The 12,085-nt window shown below is 47.2% G+C and overlaps 1 protein-coding gene across 5 annotated transcripts in view; it reads left to right on the top strand.

The window, feature by feature from the left end:
* The first annotated feature begins 3,089 nt into the window (after positions 1–3,089).
* Positions 3,090–12,085, top strand: part of RRAS2 (RAS related 2) — a 31,734-nt gene continuing 22,738 nt past the window's right edge. The window contains exon 1 of one of the 5 annotated variants that reach the window (XM_088666777.1): positions 3,090–3,490. In XM_088666777.1, coding sequence (XP_088522903.1) covers positions 3,386–3,490 — 105 coding nt within the window. In that variant the 5' untranslated portion in view covers positions 3,090–3,385. Of the gene's footprint in view, positions 3,491–4,259; positions 4,444–12,085 lie in introns of those variants that run through there. The other 4 variants (XM_088666782.1, XM_088666786.1, XM_088666790.1 and 1 more) reach the window with 4 other exon arrangements.

Below are 12,085 nucleotides of genomic sequence, written 5' to 3' on the forward strand. Positions count from 1 at the left end.
TGCTTTGCATGCTGTTGAAGTTACCAAGCCTCTGACATTCCTGTCTAAGCCAGATATGACTCTCCCTGAAGGAACTGAACTTTAAATAAGAGTAATGATTGTGGAGTGGGGGAGAGGGACCCGGGATGCTGTGCTGTCTTACAGAGTAACTGGTTTGTTGTGCCAGGAGCTTCTTTAAGGAGAAGCCTGCTTTATCACAAGTATGGCAATGGCTGGGGTTCCTAAATGCAAGGGTTCCTAAACTGTGGTCCACAGACCACTTGTGGGCTTCATTCAGGTACTCCATGGCACATCTGTAAAAATACAATTTAAAATCATGCAGCCCCTAGCATCACACATCAGAAGAGGCAGAAAAATCATGAAGTGGCCCATCAAGACCAGGCATCTCCAAACTTCGGCCCTCCAGATGTTTTGGACTACAATCCCCATCTTCCCCGACCACTGGTCCTGTTAGCCAAAACATCTGGAGGGCCGCAGTTTGGGGGTGCCTGATCAAGACCCTCAGTCAGCAATTTTCAAGTGGTCCATGAGTGAAAAAGTTTAGGAGCCACTGTGCTAAAGGGTTATCACACTCTGTGTGGTTTTATGCAGGGGCAGTCCTACCATGAAGGAAAGTGAGGTGGTCACTGCAAGTAGCTGATTCTGGGTGTCATGAAACAGCAGTGAAATACTATTGTTGTATTTTTTACGTTGGGGAGGGAGGGAAAGGTGCTTGTGGGATTTCCTACCTTGGATGCCAAAATAACTCAGCTTGCCTTGCGTCTGGTAACGGTGTGTAGTGCATTGTTATTACCACAGCAGTTACGCAATGTCAGGCAAGAATGGCAGACTAACAGATGTGTCCAATCGTGCTTTATGAATTACTAGATAACCAACATAGAGAGGTTTGTGAGGACACATGGAATTACTGTTGTTGTTGTTTAGTCGTGTCCGACTCTTCGTGACCCCATGGACCATAGCACGCCAGGCACTCCTGTCTTCCACTGCCTCCCGCAGTTTGGTCAAACTCATGTTCGTAGCTTCGAGAACACTGTCCAACCATCTTGTCCTCTGTCGTCCCCTTCTCCTAGTGCCCTCAATCTTTCCCAACATCAGGGTCTTTTCCAAGGATTCTTCTCTTCTCATGAGGTGGCCAAAGTATTGGAGCCTCAGCTTCACGATCTGTCCTTCCAGGGAGCACTCAGGGCTGATTTCCTTAAGAATGGATAGGTTTGATCTTCTAGCAGTCCATGGGACTCTCAAGAGTCTCCTCCAGCACCATAATTCAAAAGCATCAATTCTTCGGCGATCAGCCTTCTTTATGGTCCAGCTCTCACTTCCATACATCACTACTGGGAAAACCATAGCTTTAACTATACGGACCTTTGTCGGCAAGGTGATGTCTCTGCTTTTTAAGATGCTGTCTAGGTTTGGGAATTACTGTACAGTGGATCAAATGCCTTTTGAATGCTGCAGAAAGGGGTTGTCTTTGGTCTTTTACCCATGCCATAACACCCTTTCTGATGAAACACCTTTGCTAATATTGCATGAAATTCACAGATGGCTGGAAGGCAAAGGGAAAGGAGAAGTGAGGTTCTTGCTTCCCCTTAAGTAGTGCTCTGTACTGGCTGAGATGATCGCACTGGCCATCTGTTCAGGGGCATGGGCTGCCAGAGGCAGAGCACAGCACACTCACCTCTGGGTGCAAGATGGGGAGTCCAAGAGAGAAGCCTAACCTATTTTCAATCAAGGAAGATCTGGAAGCCTGTCTCTGTTGGATTTCAAGAGTAGGTGACAGAGGGGCAGACAAGTGTAAGGGAACAGCTAGGGAGCTGTGAAGGTTCAGTTGGGGGAGCCAATGGGTGGAGAGGGAATGGGGAAAGCTGCACTGGGGGCATGGTGGAGGCAAGCAGCTGGGTGGGAGAGAGGTAGCATGAATGGAAGCAGGTTGCCATACAGCAGGCATCCCCAAACTTCGGCCCTCCAGGTGTTTTGGACTACAATTCCCATCATCCCTGACCACTGGTCCTGTTAGCTAGGGATCATGGGATATGTAGGCCAAAACATCTGGAGGGCTGCAGTTTGGGGATGCCTGCCATACAGTCTGTCTCATTTTGCCACCTGAGGCTTCCAGGTTCTGGCGAAGTCTTGCAAGAAGCATGTGAGAGGCAGGGTTCTCACCAGAAGCCACTGCCGCCACTTCTTCTCACTTCTCCAGTGGTGGTGGGGCATCTGTGGCAATGCTGGAGACAAAGTTGTGGTGACAGCTTCCAGTGAGATCTTGCAAGAGCCCCACAAGATCTCGCCGGAACCTGGAAGCTGCTCCTTCTCCTTCCTTCTCTGGCAGTAGCAGCAGGTGATCCATTGGGGGGGTTGAATCTGTTGTCCTTGTGGATCTTGCTGCCTGAAGCAGACTCATTCAGAGGCCAGCTCTGTTGCCATAGGTGCATGGTGCCAGAGAGATAGCCACGCCCCGGTGACTGGCAATGGGGAGGGGGGGTATGCCAAGGGCTGCAGTGGTCAAGTGGGTTGGCAGGAGTGGGAGCCTGAAGAACTCCTTGGCTATGTGGCTCCAAACAGTGATGCCCTGGGGGTCCTGACCCTCATGCGCTGCCAGGACCATCCTTGCCATGCTTCTTGAGTTTCGTGACACTGTAGAACACACTTCAATCCATTTCACCCAAGGGGCTCAAACACTTCTTGCGTTTGCGTGGCCGAGGGTTGCAAACGGAATCTCTGCTGACTGACGCCGACTTCAACGCATCCGAAAAACCGGAGTGTTTTCCTTGACCGTCACCGAAACGACGTGCAAAGCAGCTCTCACAGCAAAACATGGGAGTTCCGCACATCTCTCTCTTTGCAACAGCAACTTCTTTAAAAACCCCGAAATATATAATAAATGCAAGTCCCTTCAGCAAAAACCTCACGGTGGGAATTTGAGGCGCGGGGGAGGCGGAGACCGAGAAAGGTGACGCGCGCCGTGGGAGGGACAACCCGCCCGCTCGCCCGCCTGCCTCCGTGTGTAAGCAAGACCGCGCTAAGGCTTGGCGAACGGAGAAGCCCCCGCCCAGCTCATGCATATTCATAAATCTATTTGCATCCCGGCGCCCACCTCCTGACGGCCATTTGTAGCCGGAGCAGGGCTGCTGCCGCTTTCACTCTGCTCGCAGCTGCCGCGCCGAAAAGGAGGAGCCTGCAGCTGGCAGCTGCCTCCGAGCCACCGCCGCCGCCTGCGCTCCTCGTTCGCTCGCGCCTCCCTTGGCCGGAGTGCCCCCTCGCTGGGCCTGTGGCGGTGGCAGCCCCCGGAGCGGCGAGGCGGCGGCCGCGGCCAGCGACCCCCTAGCCCGGGCCGGGAGGTGCCCGCGGCGCCCCTTGCTCGCCTTCGCCTGGCCTGGGTTCCTCCTCGATGGCCGCGGGCTGCCGGGACGGCCCGGGGCAGGAAAAGTACCGTCTGGTCGTGGTGGGCGGCGGCGGAGTGGGCAAGTCCGCGCTCACCATCCAGTTCATCCAGGTGAGGGGCCTGCGAGGGGGCGGCGGCGCCTCTTGCTGTTCTTCGCTCGGGTGGGGCGGCGGCGGCGGCTCCGCCAGGCGGCCGAAGCCCCCTCCCCTTCCTCCGCGGGGCTCCTTCGGGGCTGGCCTCGCTGGCTGCAGGGTGGGGGCCCCCATGGGGCGTGTGGGGAGTCTGAGCGTGCCTGGACGGGAGACCCTGCTGGGAGTGGCGAAGCTCCTCTCGCCTCCTGCCCGGGGAGGCCTGTGGCGCTGGTCGGGGCCAGAGGCGCCTGGAGCTTTTTGCCTGGACTAAGGGGGCTGGGGGCTAAGGGAGGGGTTGCCCGCTGGCTTGGCGACGGCGCTGCTCCTGGGGCCTGGAGGCGCGCACAGCCTGGGCGCGCGCGCGCGGGGGGGGGTGCAGCTGGTTGGGTCCTGCTCCCCGCGCCAACTTCGACTGGGCGGCCGTGTTCTGAGAAACGTTTTTCGGCCCGTTGCTTCCGCGCGGCTGGGCAATCTCGCACTGGATGTGGGTCAGTCCCCTGGCCGCAGCCGTAGTCGCGCTGCCGTGTGCGCCTTCCTTGGACAAGTGCGCCCCAAACTCGGCGAGGTTTACTTCCGAGCAAGCCCGCCGGCCACCGAGATTGCTTCCCGTAGCTTCAGGCTAGGAGGATCTGTCGGCGTGAAATCTCTGCTCTCTCGGATGCCTTTCCAGGAATTTGCTTTGCAACAGGTATGTTCCTTTAAGCGCTGTCTGGGAACCGGCAGCGTTGGCAGCCAATGAGCATTGGCGTGTGTTCAAAGATGTTTTGACTTTTTGCTTGCATCATACTTGATGGAATAGAATCCTTCCAAGCAAAGGCGATGCGTTAAGAATCTCTCTTCCTTCTTAATTTCGCTTCTGGCAGGTGACAGGCTCCTTACCTCTGCCCAGGTAACCTCTCCTAAGCGGTAATGCTTATTGAGCTCTAAAGCTAGGTATGTATTATTTGCATACGAGAGTATTGGCATCTGTTTGAGGGCATATCAGTAGGGAAATACTTTGTGATAAAGTGGAAGCTGTTGCTTAAAAGGAAATGGAGAAAAAAGGCTGAACACATATATGAAAAAAGACCTTGATGCAATGTTTATTTAAGGTTTTCAGCCTTGATGTAATGTTTGCTTAAGGCTCTGAATGGATGAGGAGATTGACTGCTCTTGTTCAGGTATCCAAGCCCTGTAGGGCACGAGGACCTTGGACTGAAGTGTGCCTTCCACGTTTATGTGTTGAAGTGGGAGGAAAATGATCTCTTTCCAAAGTAACAATTTCAGGATATCTTTTATGTGTATTCTATTTTTATTTATTTCAGAACATTTATGTGCACCTTGATTGCAGTAAAACCTCAAAGGAGCTTGCAAAATATCTGTGTGCATATATTGAGGGTAAACTAGGGACAGGAAATAAAATTCTTGTTCTATAAGCAGGTATAAGGCAGCTGAGGTTATGTTGCAGTAGAGGGGATGAGAAGGAGGGTGGTGGTCTGGTGGTTGTGCACAGAAAAGTCGAGTGTTTCAGCTAAGGTGATCAGGCATTGTTGGGAATTGTTAATGCTTGGGAAGCATGATTTGTATATACTTGGAAGAAGTAGTAGAAATATTAGATTCTGTATTGTGTTTAGCTCATTTTGCAATAGATGGATAGGGAAAAGACAGGTTGGTTCTGCGCAGCTTTGCACTTGGAGCACAAAATTTGTGACTACTGATTCTCCACCTACTAGTTCAGAGCAGCCATCGGGCACTTCATACTATTTGCATATGTCTTTCACTGTCTCTAACTCAACTGGTGCATTAATGAAGAACTCCGCAGCCCCATTGAAAGATAAATTGAAGCCTAGTGCTTGTACCACTGCATTCTGAAGATGGGAAAACTGTTAGATTAGTTCATGGAATGTGTAAAGTGCACCCCCAAACTTGTCTTTATCTAGGATTTGAAATAATGAACTTCTGTTTAACGCTGCAAGCCACTGCAAATTTTACTGGGTTGATTCCATTGAACACAGTGGTACTTACTTTTGAGTAAGCACACTCAGAATTGAAATGTGTCTGACGGTTGCTGTGTTCTGCCTCTCTTCTGATTTCAATTTGACTGACTGAGGGGGAAAAAATGGAAGCCAAAGTGCAACCATAAAAGTATCCATTTACAGCCCTGCTTTGAGTTAAAGGGCTGTTTATGGTCATCTACACATAATGTTGGGTTTGTTTATCAGTTTGAATGTCTGCTGTCTTCTACTGCTGTTGCATGGTAGCAAAGACCTGAATAGCTTGCCTTTTCTGAAATGCTGGGTTTAGAATAATTGTAATCCCATTTTGTGCGGCTTATTGGTGGATATTTGCCAGTGGATGGAGATAATTAGTTTATCCCTGTATGGCTGAAGCTACAGTTGACAGACTTTGTATAGTTTCCATAGATAGTACTGTCTGGATGCTGACTATGGCTATAGTTTTACATTCCAGAGGGGTGGGCATGTCAGTCTGCTGTGGTCAAAACAACTTTGGCTTTATGGCACCATAAAGGCTAGCAGGGATGCAAGCATTTGTGGGCTAGATGCATCACTTGGTTTCCAAAGTTGGTTTTTGACACAGTGAGGCCAAATGAGTACATAGAATCATACTCCAAAAGTTAGTGCAGTAAGCCTCCACTGTTGTGCCATTAAAATATCTAAATCTACATACAGTACCTGCATTTATCAAGGTACATGTGACTTTAGGTGAGATCAGAGCAGCTGGATTTAACGGCGGACTTTAAATTCCTTATGCTGATGAGCTGATACTGCTCATTAGATTTCACTTGGGCAACACAATGTCAAAAGCAATCTGATTTCCCGAAAGTTCTGTTCAGGCAAACATCTTAATTGACTTCAAATAAGTTTTGCTCACCATAGCCAATTAAAGTACTCTAAGCTCAGTTTGCTTTGTTCTAGTTCTACTTTTGATGTAACTTTTGCATAGCACTTGGTGCAAGTTGATGTGTGATTTCATGTTGCTGTGGTACAAGAGGAACATACTGTACACAGTGGCAACATGTTCTACTTTGCTCTTGGGCAATGTTTAGTAAGGCTTCTGCTTTCATTGCATGTGAAACCCAGTAATGATAAAGGTCTGATATAACACGCTAGTGAATCCTCAGATGTACTTGCAGAACCTTTGCCAGATGACACAGCCCATCTACAGTGGGGTTTTTGGGGCTTAACCTAGGTGCTCAGCTGCAGGAGTATCATGGCTTTCCTAAAGCCCTGTGCCTTGAAATTGCTTTGCAGTGCATACAGAACTCTCTTCTGAAAGCTGGCTGCTGTCAAAGTGCAGCTGTGCTTGCTTTTGGTGTCAATCTGTGTCCACACTGCATAGTAGTAGTAGCACAACTGTACCTGTGACCAGCAACTGCCTTCAATAGCAATGCTTCACTATGGACTAAAGGTACACAAGCTGAGTGTTGTATTGCGACTACTCAGCCAAGCTTATTTTACAAACGCCTTCACCCTCTGCTGCAGCAATCAAAATTTATTTTCTTAAATGTTGTAAGGGTAGTTAGTAGCCTGGACAGTGGCTTCATAGTAACAGCAGAGAAATCTAGATCATTTTTGGGTTTGTGTGTGTGTGTTCATGGTACCCTTAATCATGCCAAGCATTTCACAATGCACTCATTGTCCACGTAGCAAGTCTCTTCATAATTGATGCTGTAACCACTATAAACATTCATTTAGTTCTTCTAACTGTAAGCCAGGGTCTCTCCAGGGCTAGATAAAGTTATCACTACTGTACAAACTAACCCCAGTTCCTTTCTGTAGCAAGAGCTGGGAGGGGAGGGAGGAAAGAGACACTGTCATCTTTCTGGCAGCGAAGACAAGAATGAACTAATTGTGTGAAACATCCCAGGAGTGTATAAAACTTGGCACTTGCTGAGCGGTGTCCAGAATCACAGTGTGACCTCTTAACAGTGCAAAGAGTGTCTTGCCATTGGGTGTAGATTTAGCTTGCTGCTGGATTCAGAGGCAGGTGTTGTTTTAGGTTTTAATATATGAAACTTAGCGTTGACTGCAGATTTTCATTGTTGCCGTGCCCCTAGCATTCCACGTTGAGTGTATCAGTGCCAGATCCTCATCTTCTAGAATCTAGCATGTCCTGGTCATACTAGACTGAAGTTCTCGTTCTCGATCATTTTTTTTTTTTTGGTTATGGATCAAGAAGATGGAATGTAAAGATAGGAAATTCATATAGTCATAGCTGCAACAAACAGTAGCTTCCATTGTTTTATGTATTTATTTATTAAAATAATTATATTTCACTATTCGTTTAAAAACGTCAGTGGCTTTCAGCAATTGTGCATGGCACCATATGAAATCTATATGAGAAATTAAAATCAGCAATCAGCTAACTATTGTGGAAAGTTTTCAGCAGGCATTTAAAACTTGGCTCAGAATGCACCCACTGAATCTCTTTTGGCAGAGTATTCTATAGGACTGGGCTGATGACACCACTAATGGTTTGGTTTCTTGTTGTTGTCAAATGAGCCTTGCCAACTCTTGGAGCAACTAGCAAGCCTCCTGCAGGATAATCTCAGTGATTGATTACTGCTTAATTGTTGGAGCAGTAAGGAAAAGTACTAGCAGCATCACTTGGCTTAGCTTTATCTGTTTAAAGTTAATATAGCACTTAGTTCATACTAGCATGCTCTTTCGGCATGCAGGAGATCTCTACACCCTCCTGATTCAACTCCCATCGTTCCTGACTATTGCCCATGCTGGCCAGAAGTTGTAGTTCAAAGCATTTGAAGGGCACCTTGTTGGGGAAGGCTGGTATAGGCGTAGATCATTGATCACATTCAGTTCCACAGTTGCAGTAATCAATTGCACTTGAGACTTTGGGCACTCCCACGGAATCTGCATCACATTTTTCATAAGAGGTGCAGCTACTTCTGCAGTAAGTGGTATAGATTATTTGAACTTTGTAATTTCCAAATTGGTTACACTACTGACATACTAGGGACGCGGGTGGCGCTGTGGTCTAAAGCACAGAGCCTACGGCAGGCATCCCCAAACTCCGGCCCTCCAGATGTTTTGGACTACAATTCTCATCTTCCCCGACCACTGGTCCTGTTAGCTGCTAGGGATCATGGGAATTGTAGGCCAAAACATCTGGAGGGCTGCAGTTTGGGGATGCCTGGCCTAGGGCTTGCAGATTAGAAGGTCGGTGGTTCGAATCCCAGTGACAGGGTGAGCTCCTGTTGTTCGGTCCCTGCTCCTGCCAACCTAGCAGTTCGAAAGCACGTCAAAGTGCAAGTAGATAAATAGGTACCGCTCCAGTGGGAAGGTAAACGGCATTTCCGTGCTGCTCTGCTTTTGCCAGAAGCGGCTTAGTCATGCTGGCCACATGACCCGAAAAAAACTGTCTGCAGACAAACGCCGGCTCCGTGGGCCAGTAAAGTGAGATGAGCGCCGCAACCCCAGAGTCGTTCGTGACTGGTCTTGACAGTGAGGGGTCCTTTATCTTTACCTTACTGACATACTGTAAGAAATTAAGCCTGCAATTCAATACACTCTTACTTGGGAGGCAAGCTTTACTGAGTGAAGTAGGATTTATGTTTGAGGAAATGTGCTTTTCTTCTGAGTTCAAAATACCCCACCCCAAATGGAAATTGTGCTCTTTGTGGCTGCAAAGATCCTGACTGGAATAAGGGATGAAGCTGACCTAAAGCAATTACTTATAAGGAAATCCAGGAAGTAGATTTCTCCAAAGGCCAGTATGTCCAAGAGAGACAGATATCTGCAATGGGGAGGCAGTTTCCCTCAGAAAAGGCCAGCCAAAATGATAAGGGGGTGGAGCAACCCCACTTTGAGGAAAGGGTGCAGCATTTGGGGCTTTTCATCTTAGACAGAAGTGTATAAAATTCCGCATCACATGAAGAAGCTTTTCTCCCTCTCTCCTTACAGTAGAACAGAACTTATTGGGGGGGGGGCATCCAGTGAAGCTGAATGTCGAAAGATTCAGGGCAGGTAGAAGAGGAAAGTGCTTCTTCGCACAGCACATAGTTAAACTGCGGAACTCACTTCCGCAGGGTGCAGTGATGGCCACCAACATGGATGGCTTTAAAAGAAGACTGGACAAATTCACGGAGGATAAGGCTATCAGTGGTCACCAGCTGCAATGGCTATACTTTGGAGGCAGCGATGTTCCTGAATGCCATTTGCTGGAAACCACAGCAGGGGAGAGTGCTCTCGTGCTCAGGTCCTGCTTGTGCATTTCCACAGGCCTCTTGTTGGCCAGGATGGACTGTTGGCCTGCATTTATTTCATAGCAATCTCCCCCCCTGAAGATTTTAAATTGTCCTGCTATTGCCAATGCATATAACGCCCATCTTTATTATACCCATATTGCAGAAGGTGGGGCTGCAACTGAGGCAGTGTTGGTTATGCCAACCCTGCAGAGTAACCAAAAAACCATGTCCATGTTCACAACAACCCTGAAGTGTAGTCCAGCATTACCCTGGCTTGTGTGTGTTCTAGAGAAATGCTGTTGGGGGGGGCAGTAACATTGATTGCAGCAGCAGTGCACTTAAGGGCAGGGACGGAGGGTGCAGGGAGCCTGGGGAACAAAAAAAAAAGAGCAGCAGGTGGAAATATATAATCTCAATGCCCATGCATAGATAGCAGGTCTGCCTGCTGAGAAACAATGGAGGAATAAACCTGGCAATAACCAGTTTCTCAAGAAGACAGGTCTGCTCAGACCTCACTGCCCCACAGTCACCAGGTCAAGCAGAAATGGAAGAAGTGTTCTTGGATGCTTCTTTTGTAACAGGCACATCTATTTTCTTGTTTATTTTCTTGGGAATATTTACTTTGGAAAAATTCCTGTGACCACTAGGCGGTATGCAGCTAAGACATGCTCTGAGCAGAACCATTGACATAACAAGTCGCTTAAGTTTGTTGCTTTCGTAGATTCTGAAGGATCTACTCCTGAGTATGGCTGACTTTGGATATCCCCTGTCAGATCTGCAAAAGCAGAGCGCACCTCCAATTTGATCCAAGGGGAGAAAGTGTTCCTCCATTACCAGAATATCCTGAATTAAGCACTACTGAGATCAGTGTAGCTATTTCAATTTGAGGAGCTGAGTGCAAAGCTGCCTAAGATGCAATTAGCCGCTGATGTTCTTCAATATCCAAATCACAGCAAATTGCTTGGAAAAGCAACCCGAATAGACTCTTTGCTTTAGCCTGGGATAAGGTAGGAATAAGTTGCTTTGTGGTGTTGGTTATGCTATAGAATGCATGCAGCTGCTGCAGAGCTTTCCCCCAGCTGTCGTGCATCGGTTTGTCACAATATACCCTGCATTTTCTTCCCACTTAACCCTCTTAACTTTCTGAGTTTCTTTGCCCAAAGGAATAGGGGTTAGTGGATCCTCAACTGTTCTTTTTTTAAAAAAATGGAAACTGCAAACAGTTGCTTGCTTTCTAGTTCATTTAGGCTGAAGTTGAACAGTCTGTAGCTATTAATTAGAAGAAATATTCCAAAAGTACACTGTCTGTGTATGCAAAGTGTTAGAAATGTGTTGCTGCATGTTTGATTTTTCTTTAAATTGCATGTGCAGAACAGCAGTTAAAGAAAAGTTTTTTAACTTGTTTTGATTTTTTTAAGCTTATGTAAGCTTGCAGCAAAGGGTGGGAAATAAATAATAAAAGCTCATTGTTGTGCACTCTGCTGATTAGCTCTAGTTAATTTAATATCCCCAGTGATTCTGAATCTGTCTTTATTAGAAACCAACAAATCCTAAATATGTAAAATTCCTCTTTTATAAAACATGTGTTTGTTTTGACACAATATTTTGACCAGAGTCACTGTTACTGGAGCACTATAGCATATTCCAGCTTAGACTATCCAAATAAGATACAATTTATTTCTATTTCTGAAGCAGGTGGTAATGTATATTGGGGCTGGGCGAACTGGTTTGAAGTCCATATTGTGATATCAGTTGCATAATTTTTGACCTGGCAATATATCACAAATCATAATGTGTGTGTGCGTGCGCACGCACACACGCTTTGCAAAAATCACGATGTGGGAAAAACCATGAAACCAGCCAATGCCTCTATACAGCTCCATTCTTATTTCAGACATTGTGATATATTGGTATATCACGGTCCCACGTGACTAGACTAAAAGCCGAAAGGGGTCAAAATAGTGTGTGTCCCCAAACAAGAGGCTCTTCTGGCTAAGCAATAGCCACAAGACGTGATTTCTTGATTAGAGAATGGCAGTTAACACCTACCGTACTTTCACACTGTATATTGTCTGATTCCAAGGGATATCCATATTTCTTGGCTATCACAATCATACTGCTACATCTGCTGCAGGACTGGTTCTGGGAGCCTCATATTCCAGATGAACTATCTGGAACACATAGGCTCTGTCTGCATAGGAGGCTCCAGGTTCTTGGATAGCTGGGCTGCGTGAGAGCTGTTTCAAGATGGACCCATGTTTTAAATTGCCATAAGGTAGCTTAATATATTTATATATGTATTTAAGAGCTCCTGGTTTGGCAGGTTCAGTAATGATGTTCAATCAGGAGTGGAATCTGCCTTTTGATCTT

This window comes from Zootoca vivipara, chromosome 1, assembly GCF_965207765.1.
Source record: "Zootoca vivipara chromosome 1, rZooViv2.hap1.1, whole genome shotgun sequence".
Taxonomy (NCBI): Eukaryota; Metazoa; Chordata; class Lepidosauria; order Squamata; family Lacertidae; genus Zootoca; species Zootoca vivipara.